At 45.5% G+C, this 25,853-nt stretch overlaps 1 protein-coding gene across 2 annotated transcripts in view; it reads right to left on the reverse strand.

Annotated features, from left to right (window-relative positions):
* RALGPS2 (Ral GEF with PH domain and SH3 binding motif 2) overlaps positions 1-25,853 on the reverse strand; it is a 119,141-nt gene that overhangs the window by 16,596 nt on the left and 76,692 nt on the right. For both annotated transcript variants that reach the window (XM_056844403.1, XM_056844402.1), the window contains exons 8-13: positions 24,503-24,640; positions 22,751-22,841; positions 20,332-20,399; positions 15,545-15,680; positions 961-1,112; positions 187-241 (exon numbers count right to left, since the gene is read on the reverse strand). In XM_056844403.1, coding sequence (XP_056700381.1) covers positions 187-241; positions 961-1,112; positions 15,545-15,680; positions 20,332-20,399; positions 22,751-22,841; positions 24,503-24,640 — 640 coding nt within the window. The remainder of the gene's footprint in view (positions 1-186; positions 242-960; positions 1,113-15,544; positions 15,681-20,331; positions 20,400-22,750; positions 22,842-24,502; positions 24,641-25,853) is intronic.

The following is a 25,853-nucleotide window of genomic DNA, read 5'->3' on the forward strand; positions in this document are numbered from 1 at the left end:
TTATTGTAGTTTTTAGCTGATTTTTAAAAATGTGTTTTTAAAATGTTGTTACCCGCTCTGAGATCGGCCTGGCTGGGAATGAGGGTGGGCTTTAAATGAAATAAATAAATAAATAAATACTAATAAATGTGTGAAATGCTCCTTCTCCCTGTTTGACCAAGATACAGAGTGTTTTCCCCCCCTTACCTTTCAAATGCTGGCCATGAAGTCTCTTCGCTGAGTTCTGATCCATCACTGCTACCTACGATATGAAGAACCTGAATTTTAAAAGGTCCTCATTCTATGGCATCTTTACCAATCAAAGCAGGATTTTCAAATGCACACATGTGGACATCTCCATAATAATTTTTTAAAAAGTATTTGTTGCAATAAGGAGAAGCTGGGCCAAATCATCCATCCTCTGCTCCTCAACCATTCTCTGATTTATCTGTCAAGTACAGGCTAGTGTTACGGAAACTCTAGAAATTGTGCCTGCACATGCTTACCGAAAAAAGGAATATTCCTTTTAACACTCAATTAAAACCTATGCTTCATGCAAAACAAAGGAAAAAAGACCGAGCAACAATTTCTGCTAACTGACCAACTTAACCCGCACGAAAGCATAAAAAAACAGAAGAAAAATAAATCTCAGACAATGTTAAGTCAAGGCATAGCTTGAAAGTATATGATGTAGCAACACTGCTGAAGCGAATGATATATGGCTGCTAGATAGGAGACAAGCTGGAAGCCCCCTGAGTGCTGCTTTGGACTTCCTGAAGGAAAGGCAAGATGTAAAAGTAATGAACACACAGCATGCCCAAAGCCTTCGCAATATATTTCAATGACACGTTGTTTTTATCTTTTCCGCATTATTTACACCATTGGGATCTACTTTTCACAGCAGGAGGCTTAGTAATATAACCAGTTTTGGCTATACGCATGGAAATCCTTTTCACTGGCTCATTGGGCTTCAGATCTCACCTATTGAAATTCCACTGGAAAGAGTGGAGCTCTCTGCCTGTGCCCGAGACGGGGCATGTGGCTCCATGACACTGTCGTCTAGTAGATGCCTTGGTCCTGCATTGGGGAATGTTGCACTTTTAAACTCTACTGTGTTCATCTTATGAATAAAACTGCAAAAAAAGAGAAAGGGGGCACATACTTAATCAAGGGTTAAAAGTACCCAAGCAAACAGATAAATACTGTATTCACTTAAAAAATCTACGCTGCCTCTACAAGCACAACAGTATGAGAAATGTAAAGGATACAAGATGCAGTACAGTGGATACACACATTTATGTTTCTGAGTTTAAATTACAAAACATGGAAATGATGTGCTCTCAGTGGTGAGGGTCACACATGCTTCAGAGGGTTGCTTTCCCTTCAACAGACACTGTAGGGAACGAGCCTTGGATACGTACCGTGAAGGCTCCTTCTGCTCTGAGATACGAAGGGCATCTATGATTGGGTGCTTCAGCTTCGCATGCTTCGGGAGGCAGGACCTAAAAAGATTTCACTCCCACTTCCTGTTTCCTGGGACCGGCCCCATCTCTCCAGTTCAAGACTTTCCGAGAATCACCGGGCTCAAACGAAAACTCCCCAGGAAGGAAGCAAACTCATAGGATGTAAAGGTGTTAATACTTATCAGCAGTGTACCAGGTGAGGAACAGTAATACAGATAGGAACAGTATAAACAGGTGAGTAACAGTTATAACATATAAACTTAACTGGGAATGAAACAATACCCCCAGGGAAGAGGAAACTAGGTCAGTTTCTTGAGTGTAGTTTAATAAAAAACTTGGAAGAAAATTAATGATAACCTCCTTACCCTATTCAGGACGTTTTGGGCGGGGAGATGCCCTTCGTATCTCAGAGCAGAAGGAGCCTTCACGGTACGTATCCAAGGCTCGTTCTCGCTCTGAGAGAGAAGGGCATCTATGATTGGGACATACCAGAGCTGTCCCTAATGGGTGGGATTAGACGTCCTGCAAGACACTCTGAAGGACCAGTCTGCCAAAGGCGGCGTCCGACGAAGCGTATAGGTTTAGTTTGTAGTGCCTGACAAACGTGGAAATAGAAGACCACGTCGCGGCCTTACATATTTCCTCGAGCGGGGCCCTACGGTCGAATGCGGTAGAGGTGGCAGCGCTCCTCACTGAATGGGCAGTAATCCTGGGAGGAACTGGCAGGTTACTGTGAGAGTAGGCGAGGGAGATACACTTAGTGATGGTTCTACTAACCGCTGACCGGGACATGGGTTTACCCTGATTAGGCTGGGTGAGGTTGATGAAGAGGGACTCTGAGTTCCTGATGGGACCCGTGCGTCTGATGTAAATCCGCTGGGCTCGCCTCAAATCTAGGGAATGCCATTCCTTTTCTTTTTGAGATTTTGGGTTGGGGCAGAAGGAGGGTAGCACTAACTCCTGTTCCCTATGAAATTTTGAGCTGACTTTTGGGCAAAAGGATGGATCCGGCCTTAGGACTACCTTATCGGCATGAAAGGTGCAAAGTCCCGGTCTAATGGACAAGGCGCTAAGCTCTGAGACCCTACGGGCTGAAGTAACCGCTGTCAAAAATAGAGTTTTCATGCGCAGCCAACTGAGACCTACTTGACGGAGAGGCTCAAAAGGTGGCTTGGTCAATGCAGTGAGGACGGTATGCAAGCTCCACGTCGGAAACCTATGGATGACTGGCGGGGATATCAGGGAGACTCCCTTCAGGAATGCTTTGACGTGGGGGTGTTTGGTGATCTGGAACCCTGATACCTTGGGAACTATGGTGGCAATTGCCGCTAATTGTCTGCGGAGTGTGGATACTTTCAACCCCTGTTTGCGACCATCCTGCAGGAACTGAAGGACATGTGCTATTCGTGGTTTCAAGGAATTAACTTTTTTGCGACGACACCATCTTGTAAAGGCTTTCCACGAGGCATTGTATATCCTGATGGTAGAGGGTTTACGGGACGCTAAAATGGTTTCAGTAATTTCTGCTGAGTAGCCTAGGGCTAGGAACCGGTCCCTTTCAATGCCCAGGCGGTCAGATGGTACCATCCTGGGTTGGGGTGGAGGATTGGGCCTTGATGGAGAAGGTCTTCTCTGTTCGGTAACCTCCAAGGTTCCTGGGTGGACAACTCCATCAGAACTGGGAACCATGGTCGACGAGGCCAGTAAGGAGCTACTAGAGTCACTGAAGCCTGGAGATCCCTTATGCGTCTTAGTACTCGTGGAATCAGGGGGAACGGAGGGAAGGCATACAGGAGTTCCTTGGGCCAAGGGGCTATCAGCGCATCTGTCTGTTCTGCCCCATGCTGTTTGTAGCGAGTGAAGAACCTTGTTAGTTTCTGGTTCCCTTGGGCTGTGAACAAGTCCACTGTTGGTTGACCGAACCGTTGGGAGATCTGCTGGAAAACCTCGTGATGGAGTGACCATTCGGCTTCGTTCAGGGTTTCTCTGCTTAGCCAGTCTGCCTGCACATTCAGGGTCCCCTGAATGTGTTCTGCTGATATGAATGACAGGTTGGCTTCGGCCCAGAGCATCAGTGATCTGGCCTCTCTGCTGAGTGCCACGGAGCGAGACCCACCCTGTTTGTTGATGTGGGCCTTTGTGGCCACATTGTCCGTTCTGACTAGGAGGTTCGCTCCCCGGATCTGTGGTTTGAAGAACTTCAGGGCCTTTAGAACCGCTCTGGTTTCGAGGACATTGATGTGGAGTCTTTTTTCTCGAGCGTTCCACACTCCTTGTGCTGCTCTGCCCATGAGTGTGGCCCCCCAGCCAGAGAGACAGGCATCGGTGAAGATCTCCATTGGAACAGGTCTGATGAATAGAAGACCCTTGGACAGGGACGTAGGGTCTGACCACCAAATCAGGCTGGATTTCACTTGGTCGGGGACTGTTAAGTTCCTGTCGCGTTTCCGCGCAATGTCCTGTTGGTACACGTTGAGAAAGTTCTGGAGTGGTCGGGCGTGCAACCTCGCCCACTGTACAGAAGGAATGCAGGATATCATTAGGCCTTGGAATTTGGCCAGTGACATAAGACGAGAAGACTTGGCCGAGATCGTCTTTTCGGCAATGGTGCAGATCTTCGCAACCTTGTCCTCCGGCAATATGAGCAAGTTGCTGGTCGTGTCGATATACACCCCTAGATGGCGAATGCGCATGGAGGGCGATAGTTGGCTCTTGGTGACGTTTGTCTGGAAACCGTGAAGTGCCAGTAGTTCCAGGACGATGGACGTGTGTTCTAAGCTCTGTTGTTTCGAGGCAGCACATATCAGGAGATCGTCCAGATATGGATAGATTCTTATACCTCTTTGGTGCGCCAGCACCACCAGCGTCAACATCATCTTGGAGAATACCCGCGGGGCAGAGGTCAACCCGAAGGGGAGGGCTCTGAATTAATAGTGGTGATGGTGGAACTGAAAGCGTAGAAACCTGCGATGGGAAGGATGGATCAGAATGTGCAGGTATGCTTCTTTGAGATCCACTGATGTAAGAAAATCTCCCGGTCTGAGGGCCTCTGAGATGGATTTCAGGGTCTCCATGCGGAACTTCTTTCGATAGACAAACTTGTTTAAAAATTTTAAGTCGAGGATGGCACGCCAACTGCCGTCTCTTTTTGGAACAGTAAAGAATATAGAATAGACGCCAGATTTCCGCTCCAATAGAGGGACTTCCTCTATGGCGTGTATGTCGACTAGGTGTTGGATGGCCGCCAGCGTTCTGGATTTCTTTTCCTTGTTCAGAGGGCGAGGGGACAGGATCACCCGATTTGGGGGGTTCTTGAAGAACTCTATTTGATAACCCGAAGACACTACCCGCATTACCCAGGAGTCTGGGTGGGAGGAGGACCATTGGTCCCGGAAAAGGTTGAGCCTGCCCCCCACAGGCTGTGGTAGGGAGTCATTGTTTAGGTTGTCGTGGGTTCTTCTCTCCTCTATCCGATTGGGGATTGGAGAAGCAGGAGTTTCTGGAATATCGGCCACCTTTACGAAAGGAACCACGTTGGGAGTTCCATTGACCTCTCCTATTGTCTTGTCTGTATCGAGAGAGGGGGTGAAAGGGCCGAAAGGAAGGTTGGCTTGGGTATTTATTATCCCTACGTAGGACCTTGGGGAGGTCCTTCTTTTTATCCTTGGTTTCAACAAGGATCGGCTCCAGAGATTCTCCAAAAAGCTTGTCGCCCTGATATGGGTAGCCCATTAACACGATTTTAGATCGGTGCTCAACTTGCCACGGACGTATCCACATGGCTCTTCTGGCAGCTCTGTAGTAGCCATTGCTCTGGCCGAGAACACCATGGTGTCAAGAGAAGCGTCGGCCAGGAAGGAGACAGCTTTTAAAATCCTTGAAACTCCCTCGAGGGCATTCCTGTCGTCTTCAGGAATAAGTTGGCTTAACTTCCTGACCCATACTATTGCTGCCCTAGATACGAGAGCTGAGGTAATGGACGCGCTAGCAGCCAGGGCAGAGACTTCATGGGAGCGCTTGCAGGCCAGGTCAACCTTGCGATCAACTGGATCTCTGATCATGACTTGACCTTCCTCCGTGGCCAGGTCTGAAGAATGCAGGGCTGATACAGGGGATTCTACTGTGGGTACACGTAGAAGATCTGCCGAGGCAGTAGCCAGGCTATAAAACTTCTTGGTGATTTGGGGGACCCTTTTCCCCTTTAGGGGCTTGACCCATTCTGCCTTTATTAGTCCTGTGAAGTAATCTGGGACTGGGATAAGAGTAGAAGGAGAATCATTCAAGTGAAAAAATTCCCTTGACCCTTTTAGTTTCTCAGGGGGGCAACCTTTAGGGTCCTCAGAGAGGTCTAATGCAGCTAGGGTTTTTGTCAGGAGAGAGGGGAAATCATCCGCATTAAAAATTCTATTCTGTTTACTTTCAACCACTATCTCTTCCCCGCTGGAGGAGAATTCTCCTTCCTCTCTCTCTTCCCCCTCCTCGTCCGAGGAAAAGGGGGAGACACTAGGCCCCTGTTGGTCAGTCGAGGCAACCGGCTGGGATCTTGATCCGGACCCTGAGGTAGGCGTGCCAAGCTTGCCTGCTTTGGCTCTGACCTTGGAGCTTTTGCTGCGCCTGGGAGGAGAGGCCTCTCTAGAGGTAGAGGCGAGAGGGGGGGTGGGGGGGGGCTAAATTAACCATGCGCAGCCCCTCCGCAAAGGAATCCCTGATAAGCGCTGCGAATTCAGCGCGTAGAAATTCCAGTCCCCCCGCCCCCACGATGACCGAAGTCGGGGGTACATTACCGGTGGCTGCTGTGGCGGCAGGCCCTGGGCAAGTTGAAGCGGCGCCATCTTGTGGAGTCTGAGCGACCGTAATCGCTGTGTGCTCTGCGCCGCGGCCCGGAGTCGTAACGGCAATAGCCGTTGAATGCTCGGGAAGAGGAGCTGGGATCGGAGCGGTCTGGGCCGCTGTGTGTCCCTGAGCGCCACCAGATTGTATTGGCTCTGCGCTCACTTTGCGGAGCTTTGGGGCTTTTTGAACCCGGGCGGCCGTGAGGAGGCGTTTCGCCGCTTTCCCCCGCGCCGAGCTGGCTTTCTTTTTTCTAGGCGCGGCTTTTTTAGTTTTAGCCTGAGCGCCTGCCAACTGGCTGCAGGAGGGCTGATCCCCTTCCATGGCTGGCCTCAGAAGGGAAGGGTCCAGGTCGCCCTGCATAATAAATTGGTCTGGTCGACCCTCCGCCATCTTGTTTTGGCGGGAAACATATTACTACCCCCTCACCCGCAGAGAAAAAATCTCTGAGGGAACAAAAAGGACACAGGGACTGACAGACAGTATGAGCCACAAAGGGAAGGGTTAGGGAGGGTAAGGTTAGGTAAAGGTAGAATACAAGAGGAACCTTTCAAAAAGCTGAGCAGAGAGCTGCTAAAAAACACGCTCTCCCGATAGCGAGGCAGGAAAGAACTGAAGAGATGGGGGCGGTCCCAGGAAACAGGAAGTGGGAGTGAAATCTTTTTAGGTCCTGCCTCCCGAAGCATGCAAAGCTGAAGCACCCAATCATAGATGCCCTTCTCTCTCAGAGCGAGAAAGGCATGGCTCCTTGGGGCATACACCATTCACGGTGCCATATGTGCAATATGACAGTAAAACTCCGGAACATTTTGTATTCAAGTTCAAAAAGTGTTAGTCCTTTATGCGTTTGTGTAATTTTTTTCTTCACTTTTTAGGATTTAGGAAATTAATGAAGATGGTCTGATCATTTGCAGAGCATTCCTAAATTGCAGCGTGTGTGGATGGTAGGGACGCACTGCCACACCGCCTCCTAAGACATTTCCTGTACACCGTAAAATGAAAAAAGCCTTTTAGAGGCTTTTTTTGTGTGAAACAGGGACTTTTTGCCCCATCAAGAAAAGAGAGGCTGCACCTGCGAAAAAGCAGGCGCAGCCTCGCTCTTCTCGGCACCGGCATTCCCGGGGCGAAAGGGGACAGGAAGCTGCCTAATGGCAGCTCCTCCCCCTGGCCTGCCCCGGGAATGCCTTCTGGGACGCCGGGATGCCGGCGCAGGCCTTTACACGGGTGGGACGCCGGCGGACAGCCCTGTCGGTGTCCTGGGGTGGCGCTGCCGCGGAAGCCCCCAAAGACCGATGTCTGGGCCTTCCCGCTGGCATTCGGGCCACTAACGCCATCATAAGTAGCCAAGACACTGGCGCGGGGGCCCCAAACGCCGGCGCAGCGCCTTCCTGGCCTCCTAAGGGCTTTCGCCCTTCAGGCTTAGGAAAGCGCTGTTAGTCTCATTAACTCATGAGACTACAGAGAGACTACAGAGAATGCTTCAAATGGTAAGAAATTTTACAAAACTTGCTTGCACAATTTGTGACTGGCCAAGCCAAAACTAGCCCATTACCCATGTATTGTAGGCTGTCAAAAGACTTGACAACCTCCCTGTTTTTGTAATCCTAAACAGGCAGGCATGTCAAGTCCTTCTTGAGCTACTCAACATGGCTGATCTGCTTTGGGTACAGGCTTGCTAAAGAGAAAGCACGCTCTATGAGTTCAATGTGACCACAACATGTCTTAATTCTTTTTCTTTCTATATGCAAACAACATTGCTATATTTATAACCAAACAAAAAACCCTTAAGGGGAGGACAGAAAAGATGGCGGTCGAGCAGTAGAGCCCGCGCTAGCTGCTCACCACTGTACCAGCAAGGACAGGCTTCTAACACTCCTAGAAGCCCCGGCAAGCTGAAACCGAGGATCCGGAAACCCCTTCCAGTGGACCGGGATCTGTGAGATCAGGTTCACCCATCGGAGTGAGTCCACAGTGGCTCGTGCCGCACCAGGTCCTCCCGAGCCAGCCACCCCTTGCCCTCCCCTCTCCCTCCCTTGCTTCGGAAGACCGAGAGGCAGCATACCGGCGACCAGCACCCAACAACTCTCGACCGGTGAGTGGAGTGAAGCCAAACCTCTACAGCGATCCGCATGAGTGACTTTTAAAACAACAACCCCCCCCAAAGGTCAAGGAGGAGAAAGGTGACTAAAATGGCAACCGGGCACAACTGAAACAATAACCCCCGGTGCCATAACCAACAGAATAGCGGCCCAGAGGGGGTACTCACTCCACCACCTCCCGAGAGAGAGGGCCATTCAACTGGAACCCGGAGAGGCCCAGGAGACCCAGCAGAGAACCTGGGCAGAGTGCATCGCCCGGAGAACCGCGAGGCCGGCACGGGGCAGAGGGAGCGAGTGGTGCTGAAAGGCTCATGGGCAGCTAGCTGAGAGCAGTGGTGGGAGAGAGAGGAGAGGGACCATTCTCAGTGCCAGTGGTGACCCAAAAAGCACAAGGCTGAGGCGGCGGGCTTGTCGACCAGGTGCCGAACAATCAAGGGCTGAGCGGGACCTGATGGGGGGGGGGAAGAGCCAGGCGCAAGAAACGCGCGCTGGAGCAGGAGCCACCAGCGACAGGCGTGTGGCAGACTAGCAGGCAGCCAGAACACAGTGGTGGTGGCGGGCACGTGGACTGGGCGCCAAAGAAGATCAGGGAGTGTGCGAGCGGGGAGGCAGCAGCGGGTGCACAGAAGAGCGCCGGGGTGAGCTGGAGCCCAGGCATGAGGGGGCAAGAGCAGGTGCCCAGGACGGGCACCGAAGAGCCAAGGCTGCTGGGACTCGGACGCGCTGGGAGACAGCGGTGGGGGCGCGGAGTGAGTGCCGAGGGCAGGCCAACCGGCAGCAGCGGCTTGGGAGAATAACACAGAGCGGTGCGATCCGGAAGCTAAACACAGCTCAATACTAACCTATGCTCTCAGAACAACAGCTCCACCCAGGGGTGGAACTCATACCAGGACCCCCTACTCCCCCACAGTGGCAGTAACATATCCCTTGAGCTGGAGAAATAATCAAGATTTTTCTCTCTTTCTTGAAGCTCTCTTATCTCCCCTGGTTAACCAAAGGCTCAAAACTAATTTTAAATATTCCTACCTCATACTAACAGTTATTTGGACACTATACTGAACTCCCTAACAGCAAACCTAACAAGACTAATCACTTTAACCCTAAGAACGGTGATTTTATGAATTTGAATAAATTGTATAATCCTGGTCATTGATTAATTGAAAACTGATTCTATCTGATGTCGAGTGGAGGATGCATCGACACTAGGCTAACCGTATTTGATTAAGTGGTACAATCCTGAATATTGATGAATTTAAACCTGATTTCACCTGATATTGACTTGAAGCTGTGTTTACATTGAACTGACCGTAATTGATTAAGTGGTGCAATCCTGAATATTAATTTAAACCTGATTCTACCTGATATTGACTTGAAGCTGTGTTTACATTGAACTGACCGTATTTGATTGTGGTACAATCCTGAATATTGATGTATTTAAACCTAATTCTACCTGACAAGGACTCGAAGCTGTGTTTACATTAAACTGACTGTACTTAACTAAGGGGTGTAATCAAATTGAACATAGATTTTAACTGTAGCTGAGTGGAAGCTGTGCCTAAGTTAGGTTGATTGTACTGCTCGGCTGACTGAAAGCCAGAGGTAGATTGAGAGAGTTGTGCAATCTCATACACTGCCCCAAATTGGTTATCTCAAGAGCTGCACACCACTGGGCATTGACGAATTGAACCTCTTCTAAACTGATGTTGATCTGAAGCTGTGCCTGCGCTGGGCTGATCATATCGGATGAAGCCGTGCAACCCTGAATACTGAGCTGAGAACCGACTGCCACAATTGTAGACCCGAAGTCGTGCCGCTACAGGATAGCCGGCAGTCAGGGATCAGTTGAGAGGGCGGCGCAATGCTGTGTGCTGCTCTAAATCCATCAGCTAGATAAACTACCGACTGCAGTGAACCTCCGGGTCCCCACACCCGAAAGCAGTCAGCACCTCAGAGATGACAAAAACGAGGAAAAAGACCAAAACCCAAGAAGAAGAAGACTCACAAATGGATGACCTCAAGTCTCTGATAATACAACTTGGTGAAGACAACAAAAAAAGACAAGACGACACCAAACAAAGCATCCAGGAGTCGCTGCAAAGGATAGACAAGAAAATTGACAACAATGCCAGAGATATCAAAATACTACAACTGAAACATCAGAAGCTAGAAGAGAAGCTAGAGCAGCAAACAACACTTCAGGCACACGAGGCGAAACATCAAAAAGTGGAAGAAAAGTTTGACCTTCAGGACACCATCAATCGTGGAAATAATTTAAAACTCAGAGGCCTGCCTGAAACCTTTGGATTAACAAACTTGGAAGCCGAACTACAAGACTTGCTGCAAGAAGCATATGGTTTCAGGCAAGACTTCCTGCAAATCAACAAGACATTCAGAATTGACTCAGCCTTCACAAGAAAATTCCGAACACCAAGAGACATCTTGGTAAAATTCTCTAGCCAGAAAGCCAGGGACGAAATACTCCGGGCACAAAGAGACAAGAGACTGTCATACAAAGAGAGAGACATCTCAGTCCTCACAGACTTATCACCTGCGGTCCTCCAAAAGAGAAAACAACTAGACGAACTGAGAACTATACTTCACCAAAAGAACATAAGATTTTGTTGGCTTGCACCTTACACCTTAAACATCTATCAAGAGGAAGAAGGATCGTTAGAAATAAAGCAGAAGCTGACCGACTTATAGACGAACTATCCTCTGACCATTCTTTCCAATCGGAAAGACCAAGGGAACACTTCAAACGATACGAGAGCTACAGCCCCACATGTGACACAGAGATTAGAAAAGACCGAAAGAGAAGAGCATCAACAGAGGAGATCGTAGACGTGGAGCGAGCCGACCTAAGCACACGCACAACAGAGAGAATTCAGATCAACAGAATAACATTCTCTCCAGCCAAAAGGAAAAAGATATTCCACAAGCTCTTGAAAACATCATCAGACATTACTTGCCTCCAGGAAACCCACACCAGAGACTCACAAGAAAAGTACTCGCAATGCAACAAACTAGGGGCACTGTTTGCCTCATCATCACGAACCAAGAAACGAGGTGTAGCAATCTATGTCAAAAGCAGCAATCTGACAGTAATTGACTCAATTAAAGATGGAAAGGGAAGGTACCTGATCCTATTAATGCAAGGGGCGGGTGGTCAAAAGTTCACAGCAGCCAACATCTATGCTCCGAACCAAGCGAAGGAAACATTTTTCAGGTCATTTTTTCGGGAACTAACGGATTTTCAGCAAGGAGAAATACTGATCATGGGAGACATGAACGGAGTGATGAATACAAAATTGGACAAATCAACGAAATACAAAGGCGGCAAACTACCGACGTTGGTCTTTCAATTTCTGGAAGACTGGAATCTCACAGGCATTGTATGATGCATGTCATACAAGCATCGAGTGGAAAGAGACTACACTTTCTTCTCTACCCGACATAAGTCTGACTCAAGAATCGACATGGCCTGGGTATCCAGCTCCCTACTCAACAAGCTAGGGGAAGTCAACATCCTATCTGCAACCTATGCGGACCACAATCCCATCGAAATGACTCCCCGGGGCTCGAGGACAGGGTTAAGAAGATGGAGAATGAACGACAACTTGCTCTTAAGGAAAGAAATTCTGGAACAATGCTGGAAGGACATCAAATCCTTTCTTGAGATCAACACGACCCTGGGTATGGCGCCCAGATCCATCTGGGACGCCAGCAAAGCCTACATGAGGGGACTGCTAATCGCACTGGCATCCAGGCTGAAGAAAGAAAGAGCAAGCACTGTCTGACCTACACCAGCGACTGCGTCAACTAGAAGAAGAGCACCAAAAATCAGGAGACCCACTAACCTACAGGGAAATCTTCAAGCTGAAACACCGAATTGCACAGGAAGAATTGGAAGAAATGCAGAAGAAAATGAGATTTTTTAAACAAAAATACTTTGAACAGGCTAATAAACCAGGTAAACTCCTGGCGAATACGCTGAACAGAGAATCGGAAAAGAAAAGAATCCTGGCGGTTCAAAAAGGAGACAGCCTCTCCAACAAGGAGGAAGACATCCACGAGACTTTCAGAACTTACTACGCGGACTTATATCACAATACAGATACGGAGCAACTGGGACTAGAAGACTATATTAAATCTGCCAATCTAAAAGAATTCACCGACGACGATCGACAACTACTTAACCAAGATTACGACACAAGAAATCAAGGACGCATTCAAGAAGCTAAAACCCAACACAGCACCAGGTCCAGATGGCCTAACAGCAAGCTACTACAAAGCGCTCGAGGATTCTCTGATCCCAATTCTAGAACAGGTCTACAACGACATACTACAAAAGGGCGAGATACCGAGGTCCTGGCAAGGTTCACATCTCACTCATCCCCAAGGACGAACGAGAGAAACACTTACCTAAGGCCTACAGACCCATATCCCTACTAAATGCGGATTACAAAATTCTAACGACCATCCTAACTGAGCGGTTCAAAAAATGAGTTCTCAAGATAATCCATCCAGACCAGACGGGCTTCATTCTAAGAAGGCAATTGACAATGTAAGAGTGGGATTAGCAGCAATACATGTCAAAATGCACAAAAAAAGGCTGCAATGCTATTTTTGGATGAGGAGAAAGCATTCGACAAAGTATCACGGAACTTTCTTCTAGCGACATTACAGCATATGGACTGCGGGAAGGAATTCATAACTGCAATACGGGCAATATACACAACCCAAAGTGCAAGACTGTTGATTAATGGGGCACTAGCGGACAACTTCACCATAAAGAAGGGAACAAGACAAGGATGCCCACTAGCACCACTATTATTCAACCTAGCCATGGAAGCACGGGCTAACAAAAAAAGACTAAACAACAAAATCAAAGGACTAAAATTTGAAGATCAGGAATACAAGATTAGAAGCTATGCAGACGATGTAGCGTTGATCTGTCAAGATCCAAAGGCTTCGATCGAAGCAATCAAACACGAAATCAACAGTTTCAGCTACTTCTCCGGATATAAGTTAAACACACAAAAGACCAATATCATCTTTTATAATCTGACCAACCAGAAAAAATCGGAAATCCAAGAAATCATCCAGTGCTCAACTCCAAAGAAGAGTGTCAAATATCTGGGAATAAGAATCTCAACTGGAAACGACACTCTATTCAACTTGAACTACAGAGAGACGTGGTCCAAAATCGAGAAAGATTTAGACCGATGGAACAGGTTACAAAAATTTTGGCTTGGCAGAATCTCCACAATCAAGATGAACGTACTACCAAGAATAAACTTTTCTTTTCCAAACAATACCAATAGACATAAACAAAACACTAATAAATCAATGGCAAAGAGCTATTAACAAATTCGTCTGGAGAGGAAAGAAACCCAGAGTCAGGTTTGCGGTGATACAAGATGACACAGAGAGGGGAGGACTGTCACTACCAAACTTGCTTCTGTACCACCAGGCGGCCACGCTAGTAGCCATTACGGATTAGGTTTTATACCCAGAAGACTGAAAAATCAGACTGGAAAAAGCCCCGCTAGGAAAAGGCTTTCATTTTTGGCTATGGTCAAAAACTCCAAAAATACTGCCCAAGTCTCTGCACCGGGATTCCATTACCTTCAGTCTGTTGAAAACCTGGAACTCCCTGAGATGGACGCTTAGTCCGCATGTGTCAAACCTGATGTCACCTATTGAAGCATACCTGGATCTGGGAGGTAGGAAAAATAACGACTACCTGACTTATGGTGGGCTCGTGAAGGAGAATGGCCAGATCAAAACACCTGAGGAGCTAAGGGCAGAAAACGTCTGAATAACATGGTTTGCATATCACCAAGTAATCCACGGACTAAAGACTGAATACAACCCTAACCCTAATCCTAACCAAGACACCCACGATATTTGAACAACTGATAACCAAATCCCAAGATCACTTGCTCTCCAAAATCTACAAGATGCTGCTGACCATGGAGACTGCTGAGGAACAAGTCAAAACATGCATGATAAAATGGATGCAGAACTTTGGGGAAACGATCCCAATGCAAGATTGGGAGAAGATGTGGACCTCTGAAATCGAATTTTCAGTCCCAAGACATCAGAGAAAATTGGTATAAAATGTTCTACCGATGGTATCTGGCACCTATAGACTTACAAACAATGTACAAATTCAACCAGGCGACTTGCTAGAAGTGCTCAGAAACAGAAGAAACCTTTTACCACCAATGGTAGACCCACAAAAAGGCCCAGAAATTTTGGAAGCAAATACACAAAGAGATCCTGGAAATGCTTTAGGTGGACATTGAATTAAATCCGAAGTCCATGCTCTTGGGAATAGTACCGACACAGATACAGACCATGCAAAAGGAAGTTTTCCAATATACTGCAGCGAGAGTTCTCTATGCAAGATACTGGAAAAACAAGGAAACTCCAAAAATCTCTGAATGGATTACAAAAATGATGGAGTACGCAACGATGGCAAGACTGACAAACTTAATCAACGGCATGCAACTAGAAGAGCATCAACAAAAGTGGCAACCATTCTATGAAAAATACGGATGAAAACTGATCTAGGTCATAAGCAGACTGCAAGAACAGTGCAGCTAGGGTTTCACCCAAGCCACAGCAGAAAGAACCCGCCAATTTTACCATGATACAGACCAAACATTTTTATAGACAACATTTCAGAACAACTTAAAAATGAGTTGAGTAGAACCACATGGAGTTCTACTAGGTGCAAAACTAGAAGTGGGTTGCGGGATCATAGCACACGCACCATTTCCTTATTCCCCATGTTTATCCCCCCTTCACTCTCCTGTATCTCCAAAAGATCAAGAATAACAATAATAATAATAGGGGAAAAACATGTTATGAAGACGTGCTTCACTGGGCACGGACAAGATAACCTGTAAAATCTACCCTATTTGTCTTTTCCTGTTTTTCTTTTTCTGTACCCCCTTCAAAAAATGAATAAAATCATTACCAAAAAAAACCCCGTAAGGAGCTCTATACATTTAGTGCTAAGCCAAATGGTGAAAAGTGTACAAAGAACAAATGTATGGGTTTTAAAAACAATTTCTTGGTCTTATGAAATAAAATGGGTAACAAAATGGATGTGAACATGCTAAAACATTGGATTTTAGATTAATTTAAAAACCAGCCACTGACTTGTATCCTAAACTATGACATTTTCTATGCCCGTGTGGCATCAGGTTCCTAGGGGAGGGAGGAGTTGGCGGTAGCAATGGTCCTTCAGCTGCAGCATTTTTTCGTATACTTTGTGGAGAAGCTCCAACTTCAGGGCCTGTGGATGAATGAAACCATTTTTAGCTCAGTACTTATAGCCGTATTACAATCCTTCAGCTTCTGTGCTCAGAGTAGGGCTGAAAAATGTGAACATGGATTCTTATACGTGATTCTAGTGACACAAAGAAAAGCATCCTGAAATATTTTTACTGAAGTTTTAAACAGGTTCAGCACATATTATTATAAAATAAGGTATATCACTAGAACCTCTTCATACAACTAGCTTCTGGGGACTAATTTTTGTCTGAAACTAATCTGGCCGCAGTGGATGTGACAACACTCAAGATCTGTGAAATCTGAAGTACTGATACATCCCTCCTCCTAGTGCTGAGATACTTCTAGCACACATACTAGGAAGTTGCTCTTTTGGAAGAAGGGACTCCAATGGCTGAGTTATGTAAGCTGCCCACTTGATAAGTAGACAATCTCTGTAGGAATACTGGGATATACTTCTGCAATCTAAGGTTTTTCCAAATATGTCAAAGGTCTCCCATCTCATGTTAAATGCCTGGCTGTTCAGGTACTAGAAGCTCAGAGTATTGCTACATATGGATATGTGGCTTGATAATATTATTCATTCTCTAGATGTGAATGAATGTTCAGACTCATCACAGGGTTCAAATGGAGGGGAACAAAACTATTTTTACTGCAGAAGCGTTCAAAGAGCTTTAGTTACTTTTTTCCAACATCAAAAGGTAACATTTTTGCACTTGATGCCAATATTCCAGTTTGCTTCACTTTTGTAAAATCTGTTTTAAACTAAATCTTATCAAGGAAACCAGTGACAAAAATCCCTGAAACCTGCTATCCTCCTGTATTTACACAAATTAATGCATCAGGAGCCATTCCAAAATCTTGGAGACATACTATTATTGTTCCAATCTTCAAAAAGGGTCAGCGCTCTGACCCAAGCTGTTATCATCCAATCAGCCTTTTGTCTTGCTTAGGCAAATTGTATTCCTCCTACTTATTAAAGAGGCTGTTGGACTGGGTTGAGAGTAATGACATCCTTGGCTGGGAGCAGATTGGCTTCAGAAGGGGTTGGTCTGTCACGGACCATTGTTTAGTGCTCTCTCACTCAGCCGAGAAATATTCCTCCCCCCAAAATGGCACCCTTTACGCGGGTTTTATGGATCTTAAGGGAGCTTTTGATACCATCCCAAGGGAGAGGCTATGGTTGAAACTATAAAATTCTACTATGGATGGGAGGTTACTATGGCTCATTCAACAATTTCATACTGAACTCACAGCTCAGGTTTGCTGTGGCGACCAAGGAGAACTAACTGAGCCCTTTGAACTGGCCAAAGGAGTTAGACAATGTTCCCTCCTTGCTCCTCTCTTGTTTAATCTATACTGCCTTTAAATTACATCTTAAACTGTGCTTTAGCACTGAGGGGTTCCTAGCTTATCTGAAGCACGACCCTTTTAAATCCTCATGGCAAAAAATCTTAGATGAGAAACTGTCATTGTTGGGCTTCTCACAGGATATGTTATTAGATCTTGGGAAAACTGAAGCTTTCACCAAAATTAAAACGCGCATTAAAGAGCTTGATTATAACAGCACTACTTTTCGTGCTCGCCGCATTTGTTCATCCCAGTTCTTTGGAATACTACCACAACGTGGTTTGCCTGCTTATACATATTATTTGACAACTCCTCGTCTTTCTAGAGCAGTGATGGCAAACCTTTTAGAGACCGAGTGCCCAAACTGCAACCCAAAACCCACTTATTTATCGCAAAGTGCCAACACGGCAATTTAACCTGAATACTGAGTTTAGAAAAAACAACTCATACATTAACATCTTTTGTCTTAAAAGAAAAACACAATAACAGAGCTTTCAATGATACAAACAACTTTTCATTGAAAGGTAAAAGTTTGTATTTGGCATGCTTTTGAACAATTAATGTGATTTTTGCTGTTGTATGCATGCTGATAATTTGTCTAACCTTGGCTCATACTTTGTAAGTTTGACAGCAACACATGCACTCAGGTCATCTGTTAGTCTGTTTCAGGTATCAGATTTGATAAATCCAAAGCTGAAAACAGCTGCTCACAAGCATAAGATGATCCAAACAAAGTAAGGAAAGCAATCTTTTAGTAGGGGATTTCACTGAAAGGTGGGAGCGCTCTGCTTCCCTCCAGCTATGCCACACTGTGAGCTGTGCTCCCCTCCATCCTAGCTCCTCTCCAACCCCACCACGGGAATCACCTTCGCTACAGACTCAACAGGCTGCTGCCCTTCGCCACACCCTCATGCCGCATGTGAGCTGCCCGGCATGTGAGCCGCCCTGCCGCATGTGACAGGGGAGGGAGGAAGTGCTCCCATTGGGCTGCTGGGCAGAGGGGCGGGTGATGTGAGAAATGCCCTCAGGCGCACGTGGAGAGGGGGAGGGGAGCAGCCCGGCCCTGCGTCCCTCTGGCTTTCTAGTAACGAACTCAGGCGAACTCTGTGCTAGGGCGATGGTGTGCGTGCCCACAGAGAGGGCTCTGAGTGCCCCCTCTGGCACACTTGCCATAGGTTCGCCACCACTGTTCTAGAGCTTTTTGTTTAGCTAGATTGAATGCCAACCCCTCTATGGTTATGCAGGGCAGAATTTTGAATATACCATATTCAGACAGGACCTGTCCTTGCTCTTCTAGTGCTATCGATTCACTAGCTCATGCCCTTTTGGAATGGCGCTTTTACAAGGAACTTCAATCACATTATATTTCCCCCTTTTAAATTACAAATCTAATGCCTCTGTGTCTGACATAATGCCTTTTCTACTAAGCGATAGGGATCCGAAGGCTACATTGTCAGTGGCAAGATTTGTTTCAGTCCTTATATCCCTCAAATACTAGTTATATGCTGCTCAAGATCAATGGATCAAGGAGCTTCTAAGGGATAAAAGGAAAGGAAAGGAAACCTGCTGTCACTTCCTTTTCTCTAGGTAAGTATAATAGGATAAACACGGTAGTAGCATGAATCTGAGAAGACAAGAGTCACTGAAAAAGACAATCAGGCTAGGAGAAGTAGAAGGCTGACGGAAAAGAGGAAGGCCCAGCATGAGACTGACTGACTCTCTAAAAGGAAGCCATGGCCCTCAGTTTGCAAGACCTGAGCAAGGCTATTAACGACAGGACATTTTGGAGGTCATTAGTTCATAGGGTCAACACAAGTCAAAAGCAATTTGAAAGCATTTAACTCACACATGAATTGAACAGGATATAAAGACATGTGACTGGTGGATCTATTTCAGAATTGTGGCCAACCCCTTCTAAGGCAATGCCCTTGTAGAATTAATTAAAATGTGTCATGGAAAGTGCTTTTAAGATTCTCTGTCTCCCTTTTAGGGGAGTGCTTGTTTTGGTACATTGGTCTCGCCAAATAACTAGGCAGTTCTGGTGTGGCTAGAGAGATAAACTGAGCAGCGGTTTGTTCAATGTTGCAGCAGTGGGCACTTCAAGTGACTGAGGCTTCAGGTACAGGAAAGAGGTTGTGGACTAGGGTTGCCAGGTTCCTCTTCTCAACCGGTGGGATATTTTGGGGGCGGAGCCTGAAGAGGGCGGGGTTTGGGGAAGGGAGGGACTTCAATGCCAGAGAGTTCAATTGCCAAAGCGGCCATTTTTCTCCAGGTGATCTGATCTCTATCGGCTGGAGATCAGTTGAATTAGCAGGAGATCTCCTGCTACTACCTGGCAGTTTGTGGTAAACAAAGGTTAGCGTGCTGTAGGATACTCAGCAAACTAGAAACAGCACTTCACAAAGCTAGACACAATGATTATAAAGTAGTGGTATTTAATAACATATCCACCACTGATAGTATGTAGGCAAAAACCTGTGTTGTTAATTATTGCCTTAAAAGTAACGCCGAAGAGAGGACTATGCCTTGTTACAAACAAATAACAGTATTATAGGTAAGTCCATGAAAGGGGGTGCCAACCTCCCTTTCTTCCACAGATATGCTTCTTGGGAGTAGCAATTCAGAGGTGCAGTTGGAGCCCGGTGATCTTTCTGTTTCAGCGATTAACGCCTTCTTCAGGGACCACTATATCATAAATTAGTACATAATACTAATTACGAAATAATAATTAACATGAATATGCTAGCAATTGGCTTAAACAAGGGAGAAAATAGAGAGAAGATAGAGCATCATGCTCACACGCTGGCTGTTATTAACATTCTCTGCGTTGGCAATTTACCAAAGATACTGACCTTAATTTTAAATGGTGCCGTCACATGTAAGAATCAACCATTAAAGAGACAGTTACATTTTACATTACAGAAAAACTGCGTTCAATTAAAGAGACAGCTGTTACATATATTATGTTACAAATAGCATGCTAAATCAATCGAGGTATTCAGTCCTGTAGGATACAAAGTATCAAACATGTCACTTGAAGTGCCCACTGCTGCAACATTGAACAAACCACTGCTCAGTTTATCTCTCTAGCCACTTCCAGAAGTTTTTCAGTGGGTACAAGGGCATCGGAGAGAAGAAAGGTCTGAAAAGCACCAGTGTATGCTGGAAACATAATCCTGGGCTAAACAATAATCTGAGAAGATCTTGATGAAATCAGTATATAACTTTAATAGACAATTTCACAGTGGAATGAGACCAAAGAGGGGTTCATAATCTACCTTTACCAACTTCTGATAAACACCTACCTACTAAATCTTCACGAGATGCAGCAGAACGGGGAGTACTGGTCCCAGGCTCTATCTTCAATGAAAGCCTGAATTAAAAAATATATATATTTGCAAACAACAAAATCTATGTGGAGACACCCCCCAATTTTATTCTTGACAAAACTGAGGTACACGTTTACCGTATTTTTCGCTCCATAGGACGCACCGCTCCATAAGACGCACCTAGTTTTTAGAGGAGGAAAACAAGAAAAAATCTTGTTTTCCTCCTCTAAAAATGCGGGCAGGGAGCGGGCGCGCCAAGCGCCAAGCGCTCAGAGCGGGCGGGGAGGAGGCGGGCGGGCGCTCCAAGAGCTCAGAGCGAGCTGGGAGGAGCCGGGCGGGAGAGGCGCGCCAAGCGCTCAGAGCGGGCGGGGAGGAGGCGGGCGGGCGCTCCAAGAGCTCAGAGCGAGCTGGGAGGAGCCGGGCGGGAGAGGCGCGCCAAGCGCTCAGAGCGGGCGGGGAGGAGGCGGGCGGGCGGGCCAAGCCGCCCCCCCTCCGCTTCCCAGCTGGGAGGCGAGCAAGCGCACAGAGCGGGCTGGGCGGGCGCACAGTGCCGGCTGGGCGTGCTGGAACGGCGCGAGGCAGCTTTCCCTGGCTGCCTCCCAGCGCGCCCAGCCGGCTCTGTGCGCACATTCGCTCTATAAGACGCACCCACATTTCCCCTCACTTTTGAGAAGGAAAAAAGTGCGTCTTATGGAGTGAAAAATACGGTAATATTTGTTTTGCTCTGCGCAACAATCTTGAGATCAAGCCATTCAATGTCCTCTTCCTTGTATACTTTGGAGAACATGCTATCAACCTTTCAATATATTTTTAGCACCAAACAATTTATTGTATCCTAGTAATCTGTAGCATTTATTAAATAGATCTGTAATGAAATTTTAAAATTAGGATATGATAGGCAAGTCAAAAACAGTACCGAGTAGTACTCAAGTAAAAATATCATTGGACTGATTTAATATATATGAAATTGACTGGCACTTTTCGACCGAGAAAAGAGGAATCATTTTAGCTAATCACCCTTCCCACTGCAGACTCCAACTCTTTCCCACCTAAACTGTGAAGTCACACTCTCTCAGCCCCACCAACCTCACAGGGTGTCAGTTGTGGGGAGGGGAAGGGAAGGAGATTGTAAGCTGGTTTGATTCTTCTTAAAAGGTAGAGAAAATCGGCATATAAAAACCAACTCTTCTTCTTCTTCTTCCCTGACGTCAAGGAGTACTATTCAGGAGATCCAGTGGGCCAGTGTGTGTGTGTGTGTGTGTGTGGGGGGGGGGTTCCCATTTCAAAAGCTTTCTACCATTGACAGTACTTTGAATCCAACCCATTAATTGTGTATAAGTAAAACACAGTCAGGGGTTAAATTCTAGTATCATGAACAAGATCTGGATTCCATATTTGTGAAGCTAAATTACTGCCCTCACAGACTACTAAACCCAAAATATGTGCTGTAACTCTGGTTTCTCAAAATGTTAACATACATGAAACATTATTATTATCATTTTTGCCAAACTGCAATTTATACATGAGTTTCTGAATAGAATAGGGCACAGGTGATGTCAGGTTCTTCGCTGAACCCAAGTACCAGTCAGGCTCTTGACATAAATTCAGGTCAAGTTCTGGCCACAAGTCAAGACCTTGGTTCCCAGGGTCAGAAGGTCCTGTGTATCTCCTGTTTGTGCCAGAGCTCACAACTGTGGCGTGTTTTGTCTTCAGTCCACGGGAATTGCTTATCTTGCTGTTGCCTAGCAATGTTTATCTTATTTTCCCGTCCTAATGTTTTTAAGCAAGTAACCTGTACTGGGTTTCCATTGCTAACCTCGCCTGCCTGCGTGCAGTCAGTTCTTTTATTTTGCTTTTTAGTTCCTAATAAAGTATTACTGCTTCAGATCTACCTGTCTGGATGAGTGTGCTTGAAGGATACTAAGGGCAGACGCCTGAGATTGACAGGTGCCATGATACTGCATGGAGATTCCCCACTGGTACCAGGAAACTCTATGCTACTCTGACTGCATTATGATCCCATGCAAACATCTCAACGCTGTTTGTGGTTGCCAGTCCCAAATTTCAGACGGACAGAATAGATTTGTGATCCAGCCCTAAAGATAAGCTTGGGGAGAAGGAGGTGGACTGGGAAGCGCACGGAGAAGCCGAACTAAATCCAGGAAGAAAATTCCCTAGATATTTGCAAGACTTCAGTTACCACTAGGTAACTGAATATTCCGCAGGTTAATCCCAAATCAGCTATGAGACATAGAACATTCAGAGAAAAATACAAATGGTTGAGAAAACAAAACAGCAGGCACTTATTGGCCCCTTCCATTATTGTACTTTACGAGGTTTAAATTTGAAAAAGCCAAAAAAAAATGCATTTTTATTGATTAGTTTTCAGGCTTACTTATAGTTGTCATCTTCCACAAACTTTTGAAGCTCTTCTATATACTGAACAGAATTCAGGTATTTTTGAACATGAGGCAGCACAGGGATATCTAGATAGCAGACAGTACAAGTCAGTCATTTTGTATCTTCATTACGTTTAACAGCAGTTTTTCTTGCATTCTTTGTATGGTTGTGATTAGCACTACTGTTTGTAATACTGTCTCCTGTAGCAGCTAAGCTGGCATTTGGTTGACAACTGTGCTGAAAGATAAACATGAATCACTCCAACTATAAGCTAGCAGGTTGACACCTCTAAAGGGAACCAGCATCCCTCTTGCTGATCATATTTCATCAAAGGCAATCTAAATACAATTTGCTGGGGTGGAAGGAGCCTCAGAACTACTTTTACCCTGTATTCAAGTTTATATATCCTGGCCTCAGTCCCAAGGCTGTGCAAACAGGATGTGCATGTGCTCCATCCTTACTTTCCCCTTATTCCTCCTCAGCAATATTTCCTAATGTGACGCTTAAATCTCTTCCCCCAACCACAATACAAGAACTGATCCAGCAGCTTAAATGTTCAAGTGACTCCAGAAACTCTTGCCAGAGAATGCTTGGGAGGCAACTGCAAATGAGCAATTATGGATCTCTTCTCTTGTACATACAGACTTGGGGGCATGGCTATAAAGAACAAATGATTTAAATATATATTTTACCCTGTCCCATTAGACACAGCATAATATTGCACAATTACCTACAACTATTTAATAAGCATTCTTGCTTATCAATGGACACTAACGTCCATTGGGGAGGGGCTGTGGCTCAGTGACAGAGATTCTGCTTTGGCATGCAGAAGATCCCAGGTTCAATCCCCAGCATCTCCAGTTAAAGGGACCAGGCAAGTAGGTGGTGTGAAAGACCTCTACCTGAGACCCTGGAGAGCTGCTGCCGGTCTGAGTAGACAATAGTGACTTTGATGGACCGAGGGTCTGATTCAGTATAAGGCAGCTTTATGTGTTCATGTGTCTTCCCTAACACATTTTACACAACCCACCAAAAGATAACAATTTAAAGCAAATTTATGAAGTTATAAATTAATGCATGAATGGCTAAAACTACAAATCATACAGATAACTTGTCTGCTAGAGATTTCTGCAATATGAAAGATATCCTCCCAAAATGTCTCCTTCTCCACAGCTGTCTTTTTTTTTTTGCTTCTGCAGCAGTTAATTTTAAATATCATATCCTACAAGGTTTAATCTAAAAGGATGCGGTTTTATCAATTTAATGCCAGTTACTAAAGAAAGGGAAGCGGCCTTCAAGGGCCACTTGAAATATGTTAACTATTTTGAAAAACTCAGACACAATGATTTATTAATGTCGTTTTGCTTTTTGCATTATTCTTGTCCTCTGGTTAGCCAATTAAGTGACAAAATACCCCTGCTTACATTTACTCTTCCAGGTTATGGCTGGGATCCACAAAACTACTTTAGGCATACCCAAGGGCTGAGATAAGCTTAGCGCATTTGAACGGCAGACCCCCCCCCCCATTCCATTTAACAAACTACTCTTGAAACTCATTTGATTTTCAAAAATGGCCTGCCCTGTGGCATGTGATGGGGAACAACTGTGTGGTTCTTTAGAACCTGGCTTTTATCTCCCCCCCCTCAAAGAAATGGCTCATATGAGTCGTTGATTAACAAATAACTTATTTGAACATAAAATTAGTTACCCATAATGGTGCGGTACAAAAGTACAATATAAAACTTACCATATTCACAAGACTGTTGTAAGTCCGAAATTATTCTAAGTATATTATTCATTAAGTTTGATCTCTGCTCATTTTCCAGAATACTTCCTGTGGATGGGTATGCCGAGTCGATATATGTCAAGTCTGAGAGATAAATACCTGAAGGTAAGATCAGAAAGATTACTTCAGGACCCTAAATAAAGAAAAGTAATTCCAAAAAGAGCTAACGCATTGCCATATAACACACCGGTCTACTTAATACTATTTAAAACTGTAGCAACTTTTACTTTCATTAAAAAGTGCATTGGTTAGAACTACCATTCATGGAACTGCTGTCTACTGCTTATTAGAGAAATCATTTATTTAAAACAATGTGTTGTGCTTTTGCATATGCTCACTAGACTGATCCCTGAAGTCATCCCACTGTCACAAAGTATTAAGTACAGAACTGCAAGGCAAAAACGCAACATTTCCCAACTTGCATTCTCTATTGCAAAATACCTTTCTTTTAGACACTCAAAGCTAAAAACAAAGTACTTTACAGAAACAGTACATAAGTAGTTTTTAATTTCGATTGACTTTTGGCTGCAAGAACATGCAATCAGCCCATATCTCCAAAGGGGAATGGTGTGAAAATGTTGGGTGGGGGGCAAGAGAAGAGAGCTCTTTCGGCATATAGGGAAGGAGATCAGATGGTGAGCAGCTGAGACATGCAGAGTGATGTCCAGACAGGGGATGAAAGAAGGGGGCAATTGGGAGCAGAACCAGTGAAGGGGTTTGGGAAGGCAAGATTTAGGAGAGAATATTCACACCAACACTGGAGGAACCCTTCTCCCGTAAAACCATCAATTTTTTGGTTGTGGCTCCTTGGCATGTGATGGGTAGGGAGCTTAGTCCTCCAACCCCTGAATTAAGATTCACCCGATATAGGCAGACAATTAACGTTCAACATGATGAAACACTTGCTTTCATCTTTGGATAGTTTCAATTTTGAGTTTCAGGTTGCTTGAGAGTTAAGCTCCCCCCACCAACTTACATACCTCTGCCTATTAGCGAAGACAACCAGTATTTACTGCCAGAATAAGCTGAATGCACCTTTTATAGTGGTATATGTAACATGAGTTACATTATGAACTCAATCCAGGCTGAGATTCCACCCGTCCACCAACATTATCTAGCAGCGGTTTCTAAAAATCAGCAATGTCAAAGCAGAACCATGCAGTCCACTGTGTGTCAAAGCCCAGCTGTTGTTTCTCAAATGTAAAGCAGTATTAGTAGGGCACCATTTCTGGCAAAGTAATGACACTTAAAGTCTTCCTTCAGTTATCACTTCCCTTCCTCTAACCCCCCCAATCTCTTTCCCCCTCATGAG

The sequence above is a fragment of the Euleptes europaea genome, chromosome 2 (genome assembly GCF_029931775.1).
Source record: "Euleptes europaea isolate rEulEur1 chromosome 2, rEulEur1.hap1, whole genome shotgun sequence".
NCBI lineage: Eukaryota > Metazoa > Chordata > Lepidosauria > Squamata > Sphaerodactylidae > Euleptes > Euleptes europaea.